Source organism: Melozone crissalis, unplaced genomic scaffold (genome assembly GCF_028551555.1).
Source record: "Melozone crissalis strain CALT ecotype California unplaced genomic scaffold, PUWL_Pcris_2 ptg000044l_1, whole genome shotgun sequence".
Taxonomy (NCBI): Eukaryota; Metazoa; Chordata; class Aves; order Passeriformes; family Passerellidae; genus Melozone; species Melozone crissalis.
The window spans coordinates 1291540-1310590 of NW_026535822.1; the positions used below are offsets into that span (position 1 = coordinate 1291540).

At 50.9% G+C, this 19051-nt stretch overlaps 1 protein-coding gene across 1 annotated transcript; it reads left to right on the forward strand.

Moving 5' to 3' along the window:
• Positions 1-505: 505 nt before the first annotated feature.
• On the forward strand, positions 506-1462 carry LOC128942834 (olfactory receptor 14A16-like). The gene has a single exon (XM_054285481.1). The coding sequence runs from the start codon at positions 530-532 to the stop codon at positions 1460-1462; it is 933 nt and encodes a 310-aa protein (XP_054141456.1). The 5' UTR covers positions 506-529.
• Positions 1463-19051: the final 17589 nt, after the last annotated feature.

Below are 19051 nucleotides of genomic sequence, written 5' to 3' on the forward strand. Positions count from 1 at the left end.
ATACAGGGAGCATAGCAAGGCAGGGGCTGCATAAAAGCGAAAATCCTGCTTTTTTAATGTACTTCTCTGGGTTGCCTGGATGGAGCCTATAGATTTTCATCTCTCAGTTCAGAATGGAATAATAAAATCATTTTGTCTCCAATCTGAATAAAGCAGTCAGTGACAGAAATCTGCACAGGGCCCCTTTGAGGCAGCATCAGTGTCAAATTTCCAGCCTCCTCAGGGTTGCTCTGACATTCCTATCAGAGCCTGCAGAGCCAGAGCTGCCCCTGGGCAGTGCATGAGCTGGGAGGGGTCTGCAGGGCAGAGCCGAGCCCCCAGGGCTGGGCTGGGCTCTGGCAGCACTGGCAGGGCCCAGCCCTGGGAACAGAGAAGCAGCTGCTGGCAGGGACAGCTCCAGGCAGCAGAGCCCTGGGCAGGCAGTGCGGGGATAGTGCCCCCAAGCTGTGCTGGGATATTTAAAGTCCTCTCCAAACCCAACTATTCCATGATTACTTTTCTTACAGATCCCCATGCCAAGACAGCTCAAATGTCCAACAGCAGTTCCATCAGCCACTTCATCCTGCTGCTATTGGCAGACACGCAGCAGCTGCAGCTCCTGCACTTCTGCCTCTTGCTGGGCATCTCCCTGGCCGCCCTCCTGGGCAACGGCCTCATCATCAGCGCCGTAGCCTGCGGCCACCACCTGCACACGCCCATGTTCTTCTTCCTGCTCAACCTGGCCCTCAGCGACCTGGGCTCCATCTGCACCACTGTCCCCAAAGCCATGCACAATTCCCTCTGGAACACCAGGAACATCTCCTACACAGGATGTGCTGCACAGCTATTTTTACTAATCTTCTTTCTTGCAACAGAGTTTTATCTCCTGACCATCATGTGCTACGACCGCTACGTGTCCATCTGCAAGCCCCTGCACTACGGGACCCTCCTGGACAGCAGAGCTTGTGCCCACATGGCAGCAGCTGCCTGGGCCAGTGCCTTTCTCAATGCTCTGCTGCACACAGCCAATACATTTTCCCTGCCCCTGTGCCATGGCAATGCCCTGGGCCAGTTTTTCTTTGAAATCCCCCAGATCCTCAAGCTCTCCTGCTCAAATTCCTCACTCAGGGAACTGGGGCTAATTGCAGTTAGTGCCTGCTTGCTATTTGGTTGTTTTGTGTTCATTGTTTTCTCCTATGTGCAGATCTTCAGGGTCGTGCTGAGGATCCCCTCTGAGCAGGGACGGCACAAAGCCTTTTCCACCTGCCTCCCTCACCTGGCTGTCGTCTCCCTGTTCATCAGCACTGTCATGTTTGCTCACCTGAAGTCTTCCTCCCTCTCCTCCCCATCCCTGGATCTGGCTGTGTCAGTTCTGTACTCAGTGGTGCCTCCAGCCCTGAACCCCCTCATCTACAGCTTGAGGAACCAGGAGCTCAAGGCTGCTGTGAGGAGACTGATGACTGGGTGCTTTCAGGAACATTAAACTGCTGCACAATTTCTGCAAATCACTTGTAATAAAACTAGTTTTTGATACTTCTTGTTGGTTTCATTTTGGAGATTTCTTTCCTTTGTTTTAGCTTTTCCATTCTGTCCACAAAGAAACATCATTGCTTGTGCCATTTCTCATTCTGTTTTTCTCCACCTTCCCTGTGGCCACAGACTGTGTCAATGGGGGACTGCACTCTTGGTGTATTTAAAGGAAGTAAAGGATGTCCCAGCAAAGTTTTCTGCAGAGATGCCCTTTTGTTGCCTTCTCTGGAGCTGCAGCAGCAATGTCTGTGTGCAGAGCTGGGGGCAGAGCAGTGCTGGCACATCAGCCCTGCTCATGCTGGCCACACCATTCCTGAGGCAGGCCAGGAGCCATTGGCCTTCTTGGCCACCTGGTCACACTGATGGCTCATGTCCAGCCTGCTGTCCATCAGTCCCTGCAGGTCCCTTTCTGCCTGGCTGCTGTTCAGCCACTCCATCCCCAGCCTATAGCACTGGGGCCAAATTGCAGGGTCTGGTACTTGGATTTTTTAAACCTGAAATTGCTGGATTCAGCCCCTCAATCCAGCCTGTCCAGGTCTCTCTGCAAAGCCCTTCTATGCTCCCACAGATCAACACTCACATCCAGCTTGGTGTCATCTGCAAAGATGTCCTAGGTTTCAGGGGGTCCCTCAGTGTCACGATGGCCTCTTGGTTACACCAGGCCCTGCACTGTCACACTGTTCTCCTTGGGTCCATGAGACCATGCAGAGCAACAATGGTCTCCTTGGTTCCGTGGGGCCCCAAAATGTGACAATGGACTCCTTGGTTCCTTGGGGCTTCACATGTTCTTGTTTGTGCTGCAGTTTCATAGTGGCCCCTTGGTTCCATGAGGCCCCAAAGTGTCACAATGGCCCCATGGGTACATGAGGTCCCACACGGTCACCATGGTCTCTGTAGTTCCACAAGTCCCTCAGTGTCACAATGGACTCCTTGTTTCCATGAGGCCACACAGTGTCACAACGTTCTTCCAGATCCCCTGAGGCCCCCTTGTGTCACAGTGGCCCCTTGGTGACACAGGATCCTGCAGTGTCACAATGTCCCCTAAGTTCCATGAGGCCTCGCAGTGTCAGAATGGCCCCTTGGTTCCACTGGGCCCTGGAGTCTCCCAATGGTCTCCTTGGTTTTGCAGTGTCAAAATGGTGAAACCCCTTGGTTACACAAGGCCCTGCAGTGTCACAATGGCCTCTGTGGTTCCACAAGGACCCAGAGTGTCACCATGCACTGCGTGGCTCCATTTGGCCCCAGAGCACAACAGTGGACCCCTGGTTCTATGGGGCTGCATGGTGTCACCATGGTCCTCTTAGTTCCATGAGGCCTTGCAGTGTCACAATGGCCCCAGTGTCCCCCAATCATCACAGAATGACAGAATCAAATAGGCTGGAAAAGACCTTTGGGATCATCAAGTCCAACAAATGCCCTAATACTGCCTTGTCACACAGACCATGGCGCTAAGTGCCACTGGAGAGGGACAGGGACTCTGCCACCTCCCCCTGGCCAGCCATTCCAATTCTCACTCACCCTTTCTGTGAAGAATTCCTTCCTATTTTCCAACCTGAACCTCCCCTGGTGCCGCTTAAGGCTGTGTCTTCTTGTCCTGCCCTAAAGCAGATCCACACTCACACCCAGCTTGGTGCCATCTGCAATTTGTGAATGGTGGAATTGATCCCCTCACCCAGATCATCAGTGAAGATATTAAACAGGACTGGGCCCAACACAGATCCCTGGGGGACGCCACCAGCGCCTGGACACCAGCTGGGTGCAGCACCATCCCCACCACTCTCTGGGCCCAGCCTCCAGCCAGCTCTTAAATCTCCCAGCGAGGAGGGAACCTGCCCCAGCCGTGGGCTGCAGCTTTTCCAGGGAATGCTGTCAGAGACAGCATCAAAGGCTTTGCTGAATTCCAGCCACACAACATCCACAGCCTTTCCTGCATCCACAGGTGGGTCACGTGGTCATAAAAGGAGATCAGATTAGTCAGGCAGGACCTGCCACTCCTAAATCCACGCTGGCTGGCTCTGACCCCTCAGCCATCCTGTGGGTGCCCTGTGATGGCACTCAAGGTGATCTGTTCCATAACCTTGCTGGGCACCCAGGTCAGGCTGACAGGCCTGGAGGTCCCCAGCTCCTCCTTCCAGCCCTTCTTGGGGATGGGCTCACACTGGCACCTCCAGTCCTCTGGGAGCTCCCTGCTGAGCCAGCACTGATGGTAAATGATGGAGCGCAGCCTGGGGAGCTCATCCACAGCTCCCTCATTGCCCTAGGATGGATCCTGTCTGATCCCATTCACCTGTGAGCATCTGAGTGGCTCAGCAGGTCACCCACTGCTTCCTCCTGGATTCCAGGGGCTGTTCTGCTCCCTGTGCCCATCTACCAGCTCAGGAGAACACTTGTCCTGAGGGCAACCTGTCCTAATATTGAAAATTGAGAAAAACAAGGTGTTAAGTAGTGTAGCCTTTTCCTTATCTTTAGTTACTATATTCTCCACTGCATCCAATAAAGAGTAGAGGTTCGCCTTATCCCATGTTTTACTATTAGTTTATTTATAGAAACATTTCCTATTATTTTTCAAAGAAGTGGCCAGGTTAAGTTCTAATTGAGCTTTCACATCTCAGCTTTTCATTCTGCATGACCTAACAACATCCTTAAACACTTCCTAAGTTCCCTGATCTTCTATCCAATGTAGATGCTTCCCGCTTAACATTACTTTCTTGAAATGTGTCCATCCTTCCAGGACCCCTTTGTTTTTAAGGGCTGTTTCCCTTAAAGCAATCAGTACCTGATTAGGTATTCCCCAAAACTGGAGCCTAAACAGGCCAAAGTCTGCCCTTCCTATTTCCAGTGAAGAAGCTTTGTTGCTGCCCCTCCCTCTTTCACAGAACATTGAACATTTCATTATTTCATGGTCACTGTGCCCCAGGCAGCCTCTGAGCCCCACATCTGCCCCCAGCCCTTCTCTGTTTGTGAACAGCAGCAGACAGAGCTTTCCTTGGCAGTGGGAGTGTTACCAAAAATTTGGTAAAACAAAAAATTCCTTAACCCCAATGTAGCATTAAGAAGCAGCATTCTTTATTCAGCTGGATGCACGGGGGAGAGCTCCTCCCAAAGCTGTGCATGCTGAGTACAGGAAAGTTTCTCTTTATATTCTGTATTTTGCATACATATTCATTGATTGTCCTGGACTAAAAATACATATGATAATCATTTCCCCAAAATCATTAATATATTTCCCCTCCTCTTTGCCCATGCAATCTCCTGTCCTGGGGGTCTCCCTGGTGGTCCCTGGTGCTCGTGGACCCCAATGTTCCTGTGGGCCTGGCTGAGCTGGCAGGACACTCAGGCTGCTGAACTTCCGTTTCCCTTCTCACACAATGGGCACTGTGTGGTTTCCACAGGCCTGGGGTTGCGGAGAGCAAGCTCCAGGTGTGAGCTCACCTGGTGGAGACAATTTATCATCTGGTACCATGTGGTCACAGAGTGGGCTATGACATCACAGAGTGGGTTAGGTGAGGTCATCGAGCAGCCTTGGCATCATAGTCTGCCTCCGTGACATCAGAGATCCAGCTGTGAAATCACAGGGCAGAGGTCTGACATCACAGTGCAGACTATGGCGTCACAGACTCTGGTGTGACATCAGAGACCAGCTGTGTGACATTGGAGAATGGGCTGTGACATCCCAGAGGGACTGTGACATCCCAGAGGGGCTGTGTGACATCCCAGAGGGGCTGTGTGACATCCCAGCAGGGCTGTGTCAGGTCACTGGGTTGGTCACTCTGCCCCAGCTCCCCCCTCACAGTTTCTCCCAACAACTCCAATGCTGTTCATGCCCAGCAGGGTCCCTGTCACCCAGGAACCCCCTTGGCCCACCTGGAGCCACAGCCTCCACCAAAGGATGTTCCACAGGATCCACCCCAGAGCCTGACATGGGGACAAGGGGCCAGGGCTGTGTGACCAGGACATCAAGGACGGGGATTATCCAGGTCACTGTGGCCTGGGTTGGGTTGCCCAGGGCAGGAAAGATGTCTGGCAGCTGGAGCAGGGTCTGGGAAGGGCCTCCAAGGTGGGGCTGTGAGCAGAGGCTGAGGGAGCTGCGCTGGTCCAGCCTGGAGCAGGGAAGGCTGAGGGGCTCCTCATCCCAGCCTGGCAGTGCCAGCCAGGAGGGGATGGAGAACACAGAGCCAGGCTCTTCACCAGGGGGCTGGGGGGAGACAAAAGCCAATGGGTAGAAGGGGAAAGAGGGGAGATCAGCCAGGGCATGAGGAGATGAAATGAGTCAGGCTGGTTTCAACATTTCCTCAACACCAAGAGCAGCCTGACCTCCCTTCTCCATCCACCACCAATAGATTTGCAAACCAGGAATTGTTTGAGCTGTTCTGTCCTCAGTCCAGGACAAGAATCCTGATACAAGAACTTAATTGTGTTTATATCTATCACAGAACTACATTAGTCAAAAATTAATTTTAGTATGCAAATCAGTTGTGAACAGTGGACTAATCAGACATGCTGGGACATTGCACATAGCTCAGGGAAGAGTTTGTAATTGTGTGATTGTTATTTTAATGGTGTAATTTTAATTAAGTTATATCCTGCTCAACTGTGGTCTGTTGGCTAGGTCAAGTGTGGGCTGGAGGGAGCTCAGATTTGCACAAGGCTGCTCTGAGTACCAGCCTTGGATGCGGAAAATGGTGGTGTGGGGGTAGGGACAGAGTCTGATTGATTGTCAGCCATGAAAGGCCTTGATTTTCATACCCAGTCAAACTGCATGAGGAGGTACTTGGATTTAATGTCAATTGGAGATTGCACATTTCAATGAATTACTAGTAAAAAAAAAATTGCGGGACCTAAAAAAATATTTTCTTGCTGTTTTTTTAAATTCAGGCTATTCACATTGAATTGGCTTCTGAAATCTGACTAATTAACTGCACATTTGATTTGAACACTTAAATCAAATTATTCCCAGAGGCTTGGCTTGTTTAGCTGTTCTGAATGTTAATGAGCCCTGGGACACTGAATTCCTGCACTGAAGAGCTGAAGGCTGAACAAGCCTCTGGAGCAGGAAAATTCAGCAGCAGCCTCCAAGGTGCTGAGGATGTCAACAGCCCCCACTGAGGCAATCCCTGCCCAGAGACCGTGGGGGAATGGGCAGACAAGGAGAGCGTCCCTAGGGCTGGGGCAGCACAACTCAGAGGCACCAGCGGCTCCAGCTGGGCAATGGAGTGTGGAATGGGGCTGGGAAAGCCCTGCCTGGGCTGGGCCAAGCAGGACACACAAGCCCTGACCCCCATCCCTGAAACAAATCTCTCACTGAGACATTTTAAAGGAATTACAATTGTTTGTGTATTGTGCGTTGGACTCCCTGGAGAAATACCAACAGGAGATTCTCAGGAGCTCAAAACAACCAAACAGCTTTTACTGGTAACTTTACAAAATCAGAGAAACTTTGGCAAAAGGTTCTTTATGACTTTGTAGTGGTTTTGGTTTGTTAATTCAAGATTTTTCTAATCTTGAGATTTCTTAATTAATGGATTTTTGAATGTGGTGGGTTTTATTGTTGGTTAATTATTTATGTATGTATTTTGTTGTAAGATAGGATTACAAGGTAAAGTAGGCCTAAAATTTTGTTAAGGTATAAAGGAATTTTATTAAAAGTAAATTAAAAAAGAAAAAAGTAGAAAGAATTAAAATGAACTCTTTATTACACTTTTTTTTTCTTTACAACTTTTTACTGACAATGTGGAGAAACTAAACTTACAATTTCTAAGTTAGTTTACTATTTCTAGAATAGTCTTTTTTTTAGATTACCTTGAGAGAGAAGTTTTGGTGTTAAGCTTATGGAGATTTTTATACAAGGGGAAAAAATAGGGCTTTTGTGGTTCTTTATTTGGTCATGGATAGCAATTGCTGGTAGAAGTTATTTATTGTGAAGTTGTTTTTATTGCTACAAGCTTTTTTACAGTTTGCTGATGGGCCATGTTGACTTACAGGGTATTGTTTAAAAGAGGAGTTGTTTAAAGGTAAAAGTCTTTATTATTTACTTTTAAAATTATTTTTATCTCTGAGAATAGAGATTTTCTCTTGAGGATACTGGACTTTTTTTCCTGTTTAAACTTTTGATGAAATTCCAGTTATTTTAACATTTGTTTATTTTAGTATGGAGGTTTTTGTTTGATATTATTTTGAAAATATTTTTAATAGTTTTTTGTGTTTTAAAGAAAAATAGTTTTTTTCTTTATAGTTTATAAGAGGATTATAGTTTTTAGATTTAGGTAATTTTTCTTCTTTTTTTTTATTTGGGATTTATTTTCTTCTTTACTGACTTTGATGGTTTCATATTGTTTTTTATATGATTATATTTTGCTTTTCTCCTATACTCAAAGGAGGATTTGAAAGGACTGACACCTGACCTGCCAGTAAATTGTGGTGGAAGTTGTGGTTTGGCTGTGTTAGGATTGGTTTTATGGTTTGTTTTTGACTTTTTTTTGTGTTTAATGTTTTTTGTGTTTAAGGTTTTAGTTGTAGGGTTATTTTTTCTGGGTTGTGGGTTGTAGGAGTTTTTGGTTTGAGTTGTGTTGGAGGAAAGGGACTTGATGGTAAGATTTTAATAGCTGTGGCTAACTTTGTTTTGGTTGGGGTTTTGTAGCCTCTTGTTTTCCTGTTTGGTAGTTGTTGGGTTTGGTTTGGTTAGAATGGGGCTGATGGGGAGAGGGGCAGCCTGGGGAGGGGGGAAGGGGCTCAACCCACAGCAGGGTTGCTTGGTTTGGTTTGGTTTGGTTTGGTTTGGTTTGGTTTGGTTTGGTTTGGTTTGGTTTGGTTTGGTTTAGTTGAGATGGGGCCCAGGGCCAGGGCTTGCTGCTTCTTTGTTTACTGGAAAAGAAAGAGGAGGTTCCTGGGTTTTTTTGTCTTTAACATTTGTGTTTAACAGAGGCATGTTCAGTATCTTAGTGGTTTAACAGATTGTCAGTTACGCAAAAAGTTTTGTATTACTTTTTAAAATTCTTCTTCTGTCAAACTACGACAGATAATCAGTCAACAAAAAACACTTCTGAAAGCATTGACTTGGCCTATTCAACTTCACAAACTCTAAGCCTGTTCAATTTTAAGTTACTCAACATTTCCAGGAGCACAGAAACTGAAGAAGAAGACACAGAAAGAGAGAGAGGCAAAAAATATCCAGAGAAGCACATACATAGGTACCAGCTCCTGGATTCCAGCACTGGTAAGATGGAAATTCCAAGAGGAGGTAGGGCCAAAATGTGTGCTTGCCTTGTGGTCAGCCTTCAATTCCCCTTGGTCTTCCTGGGCCCTTCCCCCAGGTGGGACTGTGGGTCATTTGGTCCCTCAGGAGCTGGGCTGGGGCTGCAGAGGTGGCTGTGGAGCATTGCCTGTGCTGTGCCAGGGACTGGCAGACACTGCTGGGCTGGGATAGAGGCTCTGGGGGCATTGGGGTTCCAGGGCAGAGCAGGGCTGGGGTTCCAGGGCAGGGCAGGGCTGGACCTGCCCCTTCCTCCCCACACATGAAATGTTTCAAGGCAACAATCTCCTCCAGTCTATCGGAATAGGGAATGTTGGAGGTGAAATCCCAGTTCTGGCCATGGGTGCCTAGAGGTGCAGGACAGTTCTTTTCCATAGGAAGGAAAGCACAGAGCCTAATGTTTGTAAGGCAGGTGAGAGACTGACTATGCCAAGGCCAGCCAGACTTGTCAGGAATGGCAGATTTTGTCTGGGAGCAGTCTTTGGATTATGGGAATTTTGGAGGTGGAAGCCCAATCTTGGCCATAGGCACCTGGAGAAGCAGGACAGTTCTTTTCCATGGGAAGGAAAGCATGGAGCCTTCCCCAGTGGTTTGAGGACAGATGGGAAGTGACCCTTGTGAAACCACTGCAAGACAGACTTCTCCTGGCAATATTCCTATTGGAACAATCACTCGATATAAGGAAATTCGGAGGTGAAATCCCAATTCTGGTCATGGGTGCTTGGAGGAGGAGAGATCATTTCCATAGGAAGGAAAACATGGAGCCCCAGTGTTTCACCAGCAGAAGAGAAGAGACCCTCAACATGCCAAGGTCAGCTGGACCAGTCAGATGGTCCCTGGGAGGCCAAACCAGCCAGAGCTGTTCTGTGTTCCCTTGCTTTTATGGGGTCATATAAACAGTGCCATAATGGTAACTTGTTTCCAAGGGGTCCAGCAGTGTCACAATGGCCCCTAGGTTCATAAGGCCCTGCAGTATCACAATGGTCTCCATGATTCCATGAGTCCCTTCAGTGTCACAATGGCTCCCTGGTTCCATGAGGCTGTGAAGTGTCTTAAGGGTCTCCCCATGGTTTCATGAGGCCCTGCAATGTCATAATGGACCTTTGGCTCCACGGAGTCTCGCAGTGTCACAATGGCCCCTTGGTCCCATGACACCCCAAAGTGTCACAATGGTCTATATGGTGCCATGAGGCCCCTTGGTGTCACAATGGAACCCTGGTTTGATGGGGCCCCTCAGTGTCACAATGATCCCTACATTCCATGGAGCCACACAGCATCAGTACAGTCCCCTTGGTTCCATGAGACCCAGCAATGTCACAGTGGTCTCCATGATTCCATGAGGCCCACAGTGTCACAATGGTCCCTTGGTCTCATAGGGCCCCACAGTGTCACAATGGTCCCTTGGTGTCACAGGGCCCCACAGTGTCACACTGGTCCCTTGGTCTCACAGGGCCCCACAGTGTCACACTGGTCCCTTGGTGTCACAAGGCCCCACAGTGTCACAATGGTCCCTTGGTTCCATGGGCCCTGTGCTGCTGCATTCCTCTCTCCCCTTCTCAGGCTGCCCTGCCAGCTGAGAAATGCTCCTTGGGCCTCGGCCTTGGCCAGCAGCCCCTGGGCTCAGCTCCTCTGCAGCTCATCACAAACACTGTCTGCTCCAGGCACTGCTGCTGCCCAACCAGCTCCTGGTTCCTTTAGGAGCAGCACTGGGAGCTGTTTGGGTTCCCTCAGTGGCACAACATCCCTGTTCTCACCCTGCCAAAGAAAGCTGTTGGTGCCAAGTGCAGCCAGGATGAACCATTGCTGGGACTGAAGCCCCTCTCTTGGGGCCCTGCAAACAGGGCTCCAAAAGGAGCCCTTGGAGCTTTCCTGGGCCAGCGACTCCCTCTGAGTGGGGCCTCTCCCAGCCGGGAACTCTCCCGTTTGCTGCACTCGGGGATCCTGAACAACCACAGAGCCTGGGCCAATCCCCCCACTCCTCCAGGCTCAACCCTTTGCCCTTTGCTGGGGAGATGCCAAAGGATCCACAGGGAGCATTGCCTGCCCTCAGGAGAATTGCTCACAGGTGCCTTGCACTGAGTCTTTGTGTCTGTGTGCACACAGGAGTGCCTGTGCTGGGGAAATGTGGCAGAAATGCTGCTCTCTGAGGGGCTTGACTGCCTTGGATAGCTGAGTCAGTCAGATATCCAGATATCAGTAAGTAAGGTTAAGTCACAAGGTCTAAGCTAAATTAAATGCTGCTAAGAGTTGTTCTTTTGCTAAATTGTTACATTTTATTTAAGTTATTTGTTTAAGTTAAATATTGTTAAGTGTTATTCCTCTGGTAAATTGCTAGGTCATAGGTTATAAGTTAGGTTAAAAAGTGTTAAATGCTATTGTTTTGCTAAACTTTGATGTTTAAGGTATCAGTCACATTTAAGGTGTAAGCCCTGTTAAGTGTGAGGCCTGTTAAGCCTTTGGGCCGTATTCCTTTTATCCTTACCCTCACTTGTGTCACACACACACAGGGACATTTCTTGGTTAATTTCCGGTTTGATTGCCTGGCTTCTGTTTGGTTTTGTTGTTGCTTTGTTTCCCTGGTGTGCCTGAAGTGTCCAGTCAGGAGCAGAGTGACTCTTTCCAAGGAACGTTGTGCTGCTGTCACTTAATATTAAATCTGGTTTTTGCTGCTCCCTTGCTGGGGATTTTTTCAGCGCTCTCAAGGCCTCGTTGGTAGCAGGGTGAAGGAGCCCTGGCCCAGGCTCTGGCCCTGGGGGACACAGGGACACTGCCGGGGGGTCCCTGTCCCCCTGTCCTACCTCCAGGGCCCCGGCCCCCTGTCCCTGTGTCAGGCTCTGGGGTCGATCTCGTGGAACATCCTCTGGGGGAGGCTGTGGGGCTGGGGGCGGGGGGACCCGGAAGGACAGGGGACCCCGCTGTGCACGAGCAGGGTTGGACTGCTCTGGGGGGAGCTGTGAGGGGGGCCGGGGCAGAGTGACCTCCCCAGTGACCTCACACTGCCCCTGTGATGTCACACTGCCCCTGTGATGTCACACAGCCATCTCTGTGATGTCACACAGCCCCTGTGATGTCACACTGCCCCTGTGATGGCACAGAACCAACTCTATGTCACCTTGTAATTTCATACAGCAGTGCTGTGATGTCACAGATGACTGATGTCACAAAGTCACCCTATGATGTAACAATCTGTTCTGTGACATCACAGCCTGTTCTGTGATGTTACACAGCTACCAGATGATGTCACAACCCACTCTCTGATGCCACAGAGCCACCTTCTATGATGGCAGACTGCTCTATGGCCTCACATCCTACTCTGTGATGTCACAGTCAGCTCTGTGATGTCACAACCCCCTCAGGGATGTCACAGGTCCCACATGGACTCAGTTCTATTGAAACCCTGAAGTTTCTTGTATTTTGAATAGATCCCTGTCAGGGACACAAGTGAGAAAGTGTCCCCAAGTTCCAGTTAGAGCAGAACATTGGAGGCAGTGATGACAGCTGGGGACAAGCAAGGCAAAGCTGTCTCTGGTGCTGAGCAAAGCTGGATGTGTGTCAGGAATGCAGAGGGCCAGAGCCTGAGCCCCAGCCCCTGGCCAGGCAGATGCTGTCCCTCCCTCCTTGCTCAGGGCTCTTCCCGGGATGGGCACTGGCATGTGGGGATGTGCAATGCCAAGGGCAGGAGCATGGGGCGGCCCCTGCCAGGCTGCTGAGCAGGGACAAGGAGGCAATGAGGCCCAAGCCCTGCAAGGGTCACTTGTCCCCTCATGGCCTCAGGCCCAGGGCCAGCAGCCATGGCCAAAGTGCTGCCCAAGTTGGCTCTGGCAGGGCTGTCTTGCAGCTGCTGCCCATCCCTGTGCCCTGTGCAGCCCAGGCTGTCCCACGGTGTCCCTGCCCTGCGCCTCTGTCCCTGCAGGCTGTCGGCATCCCCCGGCTGCCCCACCTGGCTGGGCCCTTCCTTTGCTGACAGCTCTGCCTCCTGCCTGCCTCTGCCTGCCCACACAGAGCCTGGGGCTGCTACAGGCTCCTGCTGGGGACGTGCTGCACCACAGCCCTGCCCTGGGAGAGAAATTTCACTCTCGTCATGTTGCATCTGGGCCTCCCCAGCTGCCCTTGGTGCCATTATTCCTTTCTCTGGCTGTTTTACACAATGGAAGAAAGCTCCAGCCTCTCTGAAACCACCCTTCCATCCCTCCCAAGATATTCCTGTTCTGTCCTCAATCTCCAAACCACTGACCACAGAGCCATCAGCTTCTCCCTGCTGCTTATGTGATGAGGCCTGCAAACCTTGTCCTGGGAGATTTTTGGTTCCTCTTCAAGAGCTGTGAAATGGAAAAAAGTGATCAAAGTTATTTTCTCCCAAATCCTGCAGTGACAGAAGTTTCAATATTTATAAACTGAATGAGAGTGGATTTACATTTGTTAGGAGAAGGAAATAGTTTACAATTATAAAAGTAGAAAAAAATGGCGAGTGTTTTTCAGAGAAGTGGATTTTCCATCCCAGAAATTGTCCAAGAGCAGGAGCTTTGTGCAGCCTGACCCAGTGAAACCCTCTCATCCCCTGTGACAGAATTCCTGCATTGTGGGTTCTCTGATGTGCTGGGTGCCCTCACAAGGCTTCTGGCCAGAATTTCTGCTGAGGGCAGCCAGGCTGCTGCAGGGGCAGTGACCTTACAGCCATCACCATGGCAGCCCTGTCCCCTGGGCCTGGCTCTGCCCTTTCCTCTGCCCCTGCCTTGGCTCTGCGGGCATGAAGAGTTTTGTCATTAATATCTTGTCCCCGAGCTGCTGGGGCCAATGGCTTCCTAGTCAGGCTCCTGGAGCAGAAGTGGCTTTTCAGAGCCCAGCCAGGAATGAGCCCTGAGGCAGCAGCTCTGCAGTGGTGGCCACCAGGCCGGGCTGCCAAGGGAGGCTTCTGGCCATGGCCTGCAAGCAGCTGCTGCTGCCAAGGTGCCTTTTGTGCCTCAGGCTCTCCCTGGCACAGCTCCCAGCACGGCACTCTGCCCTTGTGTCCGAGCCCTTCCCAGTGCTGGGGCTGGCCTGGGGCTTTTCCTGCAGCGGGACCTGCCTTGCTCATGGCACAGGAAAGGCAGTTCCTGCTGGAGCAGGAGGCTCTGCCTGCAATGGGCTCCAACAACTCCAGCAAGGCCCTGTTTGCAAAGCCCCCAGTGGGAAATGAAGGAGAGGAGTCACACTGTTTTGGGGGTGAATAATGCTGAAACCAGCCTGACTCCTCCATCCCAAAGTTCAACATCCTCAGAGGGAGCTGAAGCTTTGGCAGAGCTGGAAAAATCCCCAGAGAAAGGAACAACCAAGTGACACCACTGAGAGCTTCTGCAGAGCTGCTGAGCTGGCCCAGCCTGGGCACATCTGACTGACAGGGCAGCACCTCAGACGAGAAAAGCCCCAATCCCAAATTTTAATGGCAGCATCTCCTGACATTTCCATTCTTGAGCGGTGTGGGGATTCCTCCCAGTGGTGGGGACACCCTCAAGGTCACTGCTCCAGGCTGAGCCAAAGGGAATTGCCCATGGTCATTGGTCTGGGGGAGTGACATCCATCTCTGCTTAATTACAGGTTTTGCTTAATACAGTTGCTTTGAAATAATTTCCTAGTGCTCTGTATAATATATTTTACATCTCTTACATCCTGGCATAAATATTTCTGACTAAGGCAATTTTGTCTAATCATCACCATAATAGACAATACATATTTATGTAAATATATCTGCCCATGACAGGAACCCTGTGAGTGTTTGGGACATCCCGGCTCTTTGGCAGCCTGGGGACTCCTGGGATTTCACCGTGGAGTCTCCGTGAGTGCCTGTGACAAGTCCATGCCTTTGCAGCACAAGGTCCCCTGGGAGGTCTCCGTGGAATGGCTGTGACTGCCTCTGACCACAGGGCTCTTTACCATCCCCAGAAACCCCAGAGAGGTCTCCATGGAGCCCCTGACTGTGCCTGTGAGATTCCAGCTCTGGAACAGCCTGGAGACTCTTGGAAAGTCCCCAAGGAACCCCTCTGAGGGCCTGTGACAAATCTGATCCTAAGCAGGCAACCATCAGCAGCTCCCGGTTGCTATTGTCAGTTTCCATGGAAACCATCACCAGCCCCTATTGCTATGGTCAGTTTCCATGACAACCATCAGCAGCCCCCTGTTGTTATAGTCAGTTTCCATGGCAACCATCACCAGCCCCCTGTTGCTATGGTCAGTTTCCATGGCAACCATCAGTAGCTCCCTGTTGCTATGGTCAGTCCCTTGGCAGCTCCATGGAGACCCCATGCCAGGGGTGGTTGCCATGGACACCAACTCAGGCCTGCAGTCAGAGCTGTTGCCATGGCAACCATTGGCAGCCCCATCCCCAGGCTCACGGGATCCCAGAACCACAGAATTGGCTGAGCTGGGAGGGACCCATCAGGATCCTCCAGTCCAACTGCTGGCCCTGCACAGGACACCCCAACAATGCCAGCCTGGGCCTGACAGCACTGTCCAAACGCTGCTGCAGCTCAGAGAGCCCTGGAGCTGGGACCCTTCCCTGGGGGGCCCGGGCAGGGCCCCAGCAGCCTCTGGGCAAAAACCTTTTCCTGACATCCAACCTGAGCCTGCCCCGATTCAGCTGCAGCCGTTCCCTCCACTCCTGTCCCTGGGCACCAGAGGGAAGAGGTTCCCACAGCCCCAGCCAGGGACCCGCTCCCAAGGCTGTTGCCATGGCCCCCAGGGCTGGGACCAGCTGGGATGCTCGGTTTCCATGGGCTGGGGTTCAGGAATGGGATTCCCCAATTTCCTGTTCCCCCCAAAACTGTGCTGCCCTCTCTGCCCTCCCACCTCCCATGGAAAGCACAAAAGGCAAAGATCCCGGGCTGGGATAAGAACAATTTATTAGGAACAGGAACAAGATAAGGGACAAACAGAACTGAAACAATATTGATAACAGAAGGGATAAATGAAACAGTTTACAGGGAAAACTAAAACACAACTGGGTCTGCCTGGCCACAATTTCCCCTGTTTGGAAAGGACACCCTTCTTCTCAGAGAGAGAGAGAGAGAGAGAGTGTGTCCCTTTTCTGCACCTGGAAATTCTCTGAGGTGGGAGTGAATGTAATGACACAGCCATGGCAAGACCCTCATGTTTTTCAATGCCACATCATGACACTGATAGGGGCAGGAAAAGGGACAGGTGTCTTCCCAGCATGGATCATGGATCACCAGGGTTCTTCCCAATGTGGGTTCTCCCATGGGGGATGAAGCTGGAGTGGTGGATGAAGCTGTTCCTGCATTTGTGGCATTTGCAGGGATCCCTTACTGGTGGCTCCGTTGGTGTCTGGTCAAGTGAGAGCTGGTGATGAAGCTCTTCCCACACTGTGGACACTCGTAGGGCCTCTCCCCAGTGTGGATGCGCCAATGGGTGATGAGGTGGGATCTGCGCTTGAAGCCCTTCCTGCACTCAGGGCAGAGGAAGGGCCTCTCCCCAGTGTGAATCCGCTGGTGCTGGAGAAGATTCGAGCTGGTCTGAAACCTCTTCTGACACTGGGGACACTCGTAGGACCTCTCCCCAGTGTGGATGCGTTGGTGCCTGATGAGTTCTGACCTGTAGCTGAAGCCCTTCCCACACTCCCCACACTCGTAGGGCCATTCCCCAGTGTGGATCCTCTGGTGGCTGATCAGGGTTCTGCTCTGCCTGAAGCTCTTCTCACACTGCAAGCACTTGTGGGGCTTCTCCCCGTCATGAAGCTGCTCATGGACCACCAGCTCTGAGCTCTGGCTGAAGCTCTGTCCACCCTCCTGGCTCAGGGAGGGTCTTTCCTCCTCAGAGAACCCTGGGCTGGGTTTGGAGCTCCTTTTCCTGTGGAATCTATTGGGATTTTTATCCCCGTTGGATTCCTGTGCCCTGGAGCCACTCATAACAGCTTCTTCCACGAGGTTCTGCTGTGGGGATTTGTCCTCCCTGGTTCCAATCCTCAGCTTCTTGTCTGGGGGAGGAAAGACAAGGAGAGGATGGGATTTGGCTCCATGCCAGAGGGAAGGGGAAGGAGATCCCCCCAGTGCATCCCCAGCAGGACCGGGTTGGCAGCAGGGTTGTCCTGAAGCTGGGGGCCATGCTGGGCTGGGAGATGGAGCAGGAGAGAGGGGGAAATAGGAACTGACTTCCTCCTCACCTATCTGGGTGTCCCGGGGATCCTTCCTGTTGCTCCCAGACTCCTTTTCCATCTGGCAAAGGTTTGGGACTGGGGAATTCTTTTTTGGGAGGAAAACAAGAAATGAGTACATTGAGTTTTTTGTACTGGTTTTAAGGCAAACCTGGGGAGGGTCTAACCAGAATTACAATTTAAAGGAAAACTATGATCAAGGCAACGATATACAAACACTGCCTTAAACTGACAGAGTCAGGATATAACCTGACACCTTGTTGGTCAGGGTGCTGGCAGCAGTCCCAGTAAATGGTGGTTGCAGTCCTGTTGGAGTGATGAAGGTGATTCTGTCGAAGCAGTGATCCTGTAGAAGGGTCTGGTCTTCCTCTGGAGGTCCAGTGGTGGTTATGGAGCTCTTGGACTCTGGCAATCCAGTAGGCAAGCTGCTCCTGGTGTAGCAAAGTGTCAGCTTATATCCAGGTAGGAATGCTTGGATCCTCCCCCTGGGCGGAGCATCCCACAATGGGAGGATGGAATTTTATCAGTCCTGCAGTGACACTCAATGGCCCATTCACAGGAGATATCTCCCCTGGAGGGCGTTATCAGGGCTGAGTCATGGAAGAGATAAAGAACAATGCCCCACCTGTTTATAGCAGTTGCTGAAGGTGGGGATTGAAAACATGCATTTGGTTACATCTTGCATGGCAACCTGAAACAGTGGGGTAATCCCTGCTCAGGGGGTGAACACCACCCCCCTTAACCAAACTGGCTCAGCTGTAAAACCCCCACCCTGGGAAGGGCACACACACACAGGGGACAATGTCACACTTGGCACTGCCGCAGGGGAGGGCTCTGTCCCCTGTCACTCATCTTTTCTCTTTCTTTCCATCTCTCTCTCTACCTCACATTTACTGTTCAATAAAATCCATTTTGGATTTGGTCTCATTATCACCTTAATTGGGGCAGAGACATCTCTCTAAGAATTTTCTTAACCATAATGCCCTATTATTTTGGCACAGTGAGTTCAGGGCACTGTTCTCTGACCCCAAGTGCCTTTGACAACAGCATGGTTCCCTCCACTGAGGAGGTTGTGGTTCTTTCTGGAGGAACTCTTGCAAACTTGGACACAGTCCCTCCTTCCTCCTGGGGAGCTTATGGAGCTTATAAAAGCTTTATTTCTTTAAGGGAGAAATGATGAGGAAAATGGCTTTTATGGGTGGCCAGTGTAAAGAAAATAATTTGCTGTCTTTCCTTATAAAGTTGTTAAAATCACTGGAGGAAACGGAGCAAATGATACCAGCGAGACTGACAAGGTTCATTCACCCCATGGTGAGGAACACAAGGCAGCTGAATGGCCCACAAGAAGCCCAGATCAAGTAGCTAAATTTCCGAATAACTCCTGAATTCCCAGGCTTGGGCACTTTAGCAAATGTGAGAATCATCATTCTCTTTGTCCCCATCACCTTTGTGACAGCTACACAGAGCTTTCCCTTCCTTTTCATGATCTGTTTTGGGCAGATTTTCCACTTTTCTTTTATTGGAACCTGCCAGCAACTGAGCTGGAGCTGTGCAGGAAGCAATGAATATTGGAATTGCCACATCTCTGCTTGAATTGTCCATTTATTCATGTTGGGATTTGTTTGTGTTTTTATCTTATGTGACTTGTGGGAAATCAAATATTCATCAAAGCATTTTATGCAAAGTTTGATTTCTACCAAGTTTATTTTGTCCAGTGTCCAGGAGATGCTGAAGGGGTCTCTGTGCCACTCGCTCTGAGGGATGCTTGGGTGGGGTTTGGAAGGGTTGTCTCTGTCACCCCAGGCAATTCCCCGGGGGATTGTCCCTGTCACTGTCACCCCAGTCAATTTCACAGGGGGTCTCCATCATTCTCACCCTGGGGGATGCTCGGGGGGTCTCCATCCCTCTGGCCTCAGGCAATGCCTGTGCAGGGCTGGGGACCAGGGGCTCTGTGTCCCTCTCACTGCTGAGGGTGCTCGGGGCTAGGGGGGCTCTCCGACCTTCTCACCCCTGGGGAGGCCGGGGGGGGTCTCTGTCCCTCTCAGCCCTGCTGTGACCCCACCCAAACATCATCGGGGTCAGAGGGACAGAGACACCCCCAAACCCCCAGAAGGGGTGAACCTGGGATTTGGTTTGGGGCTGAGGATTTA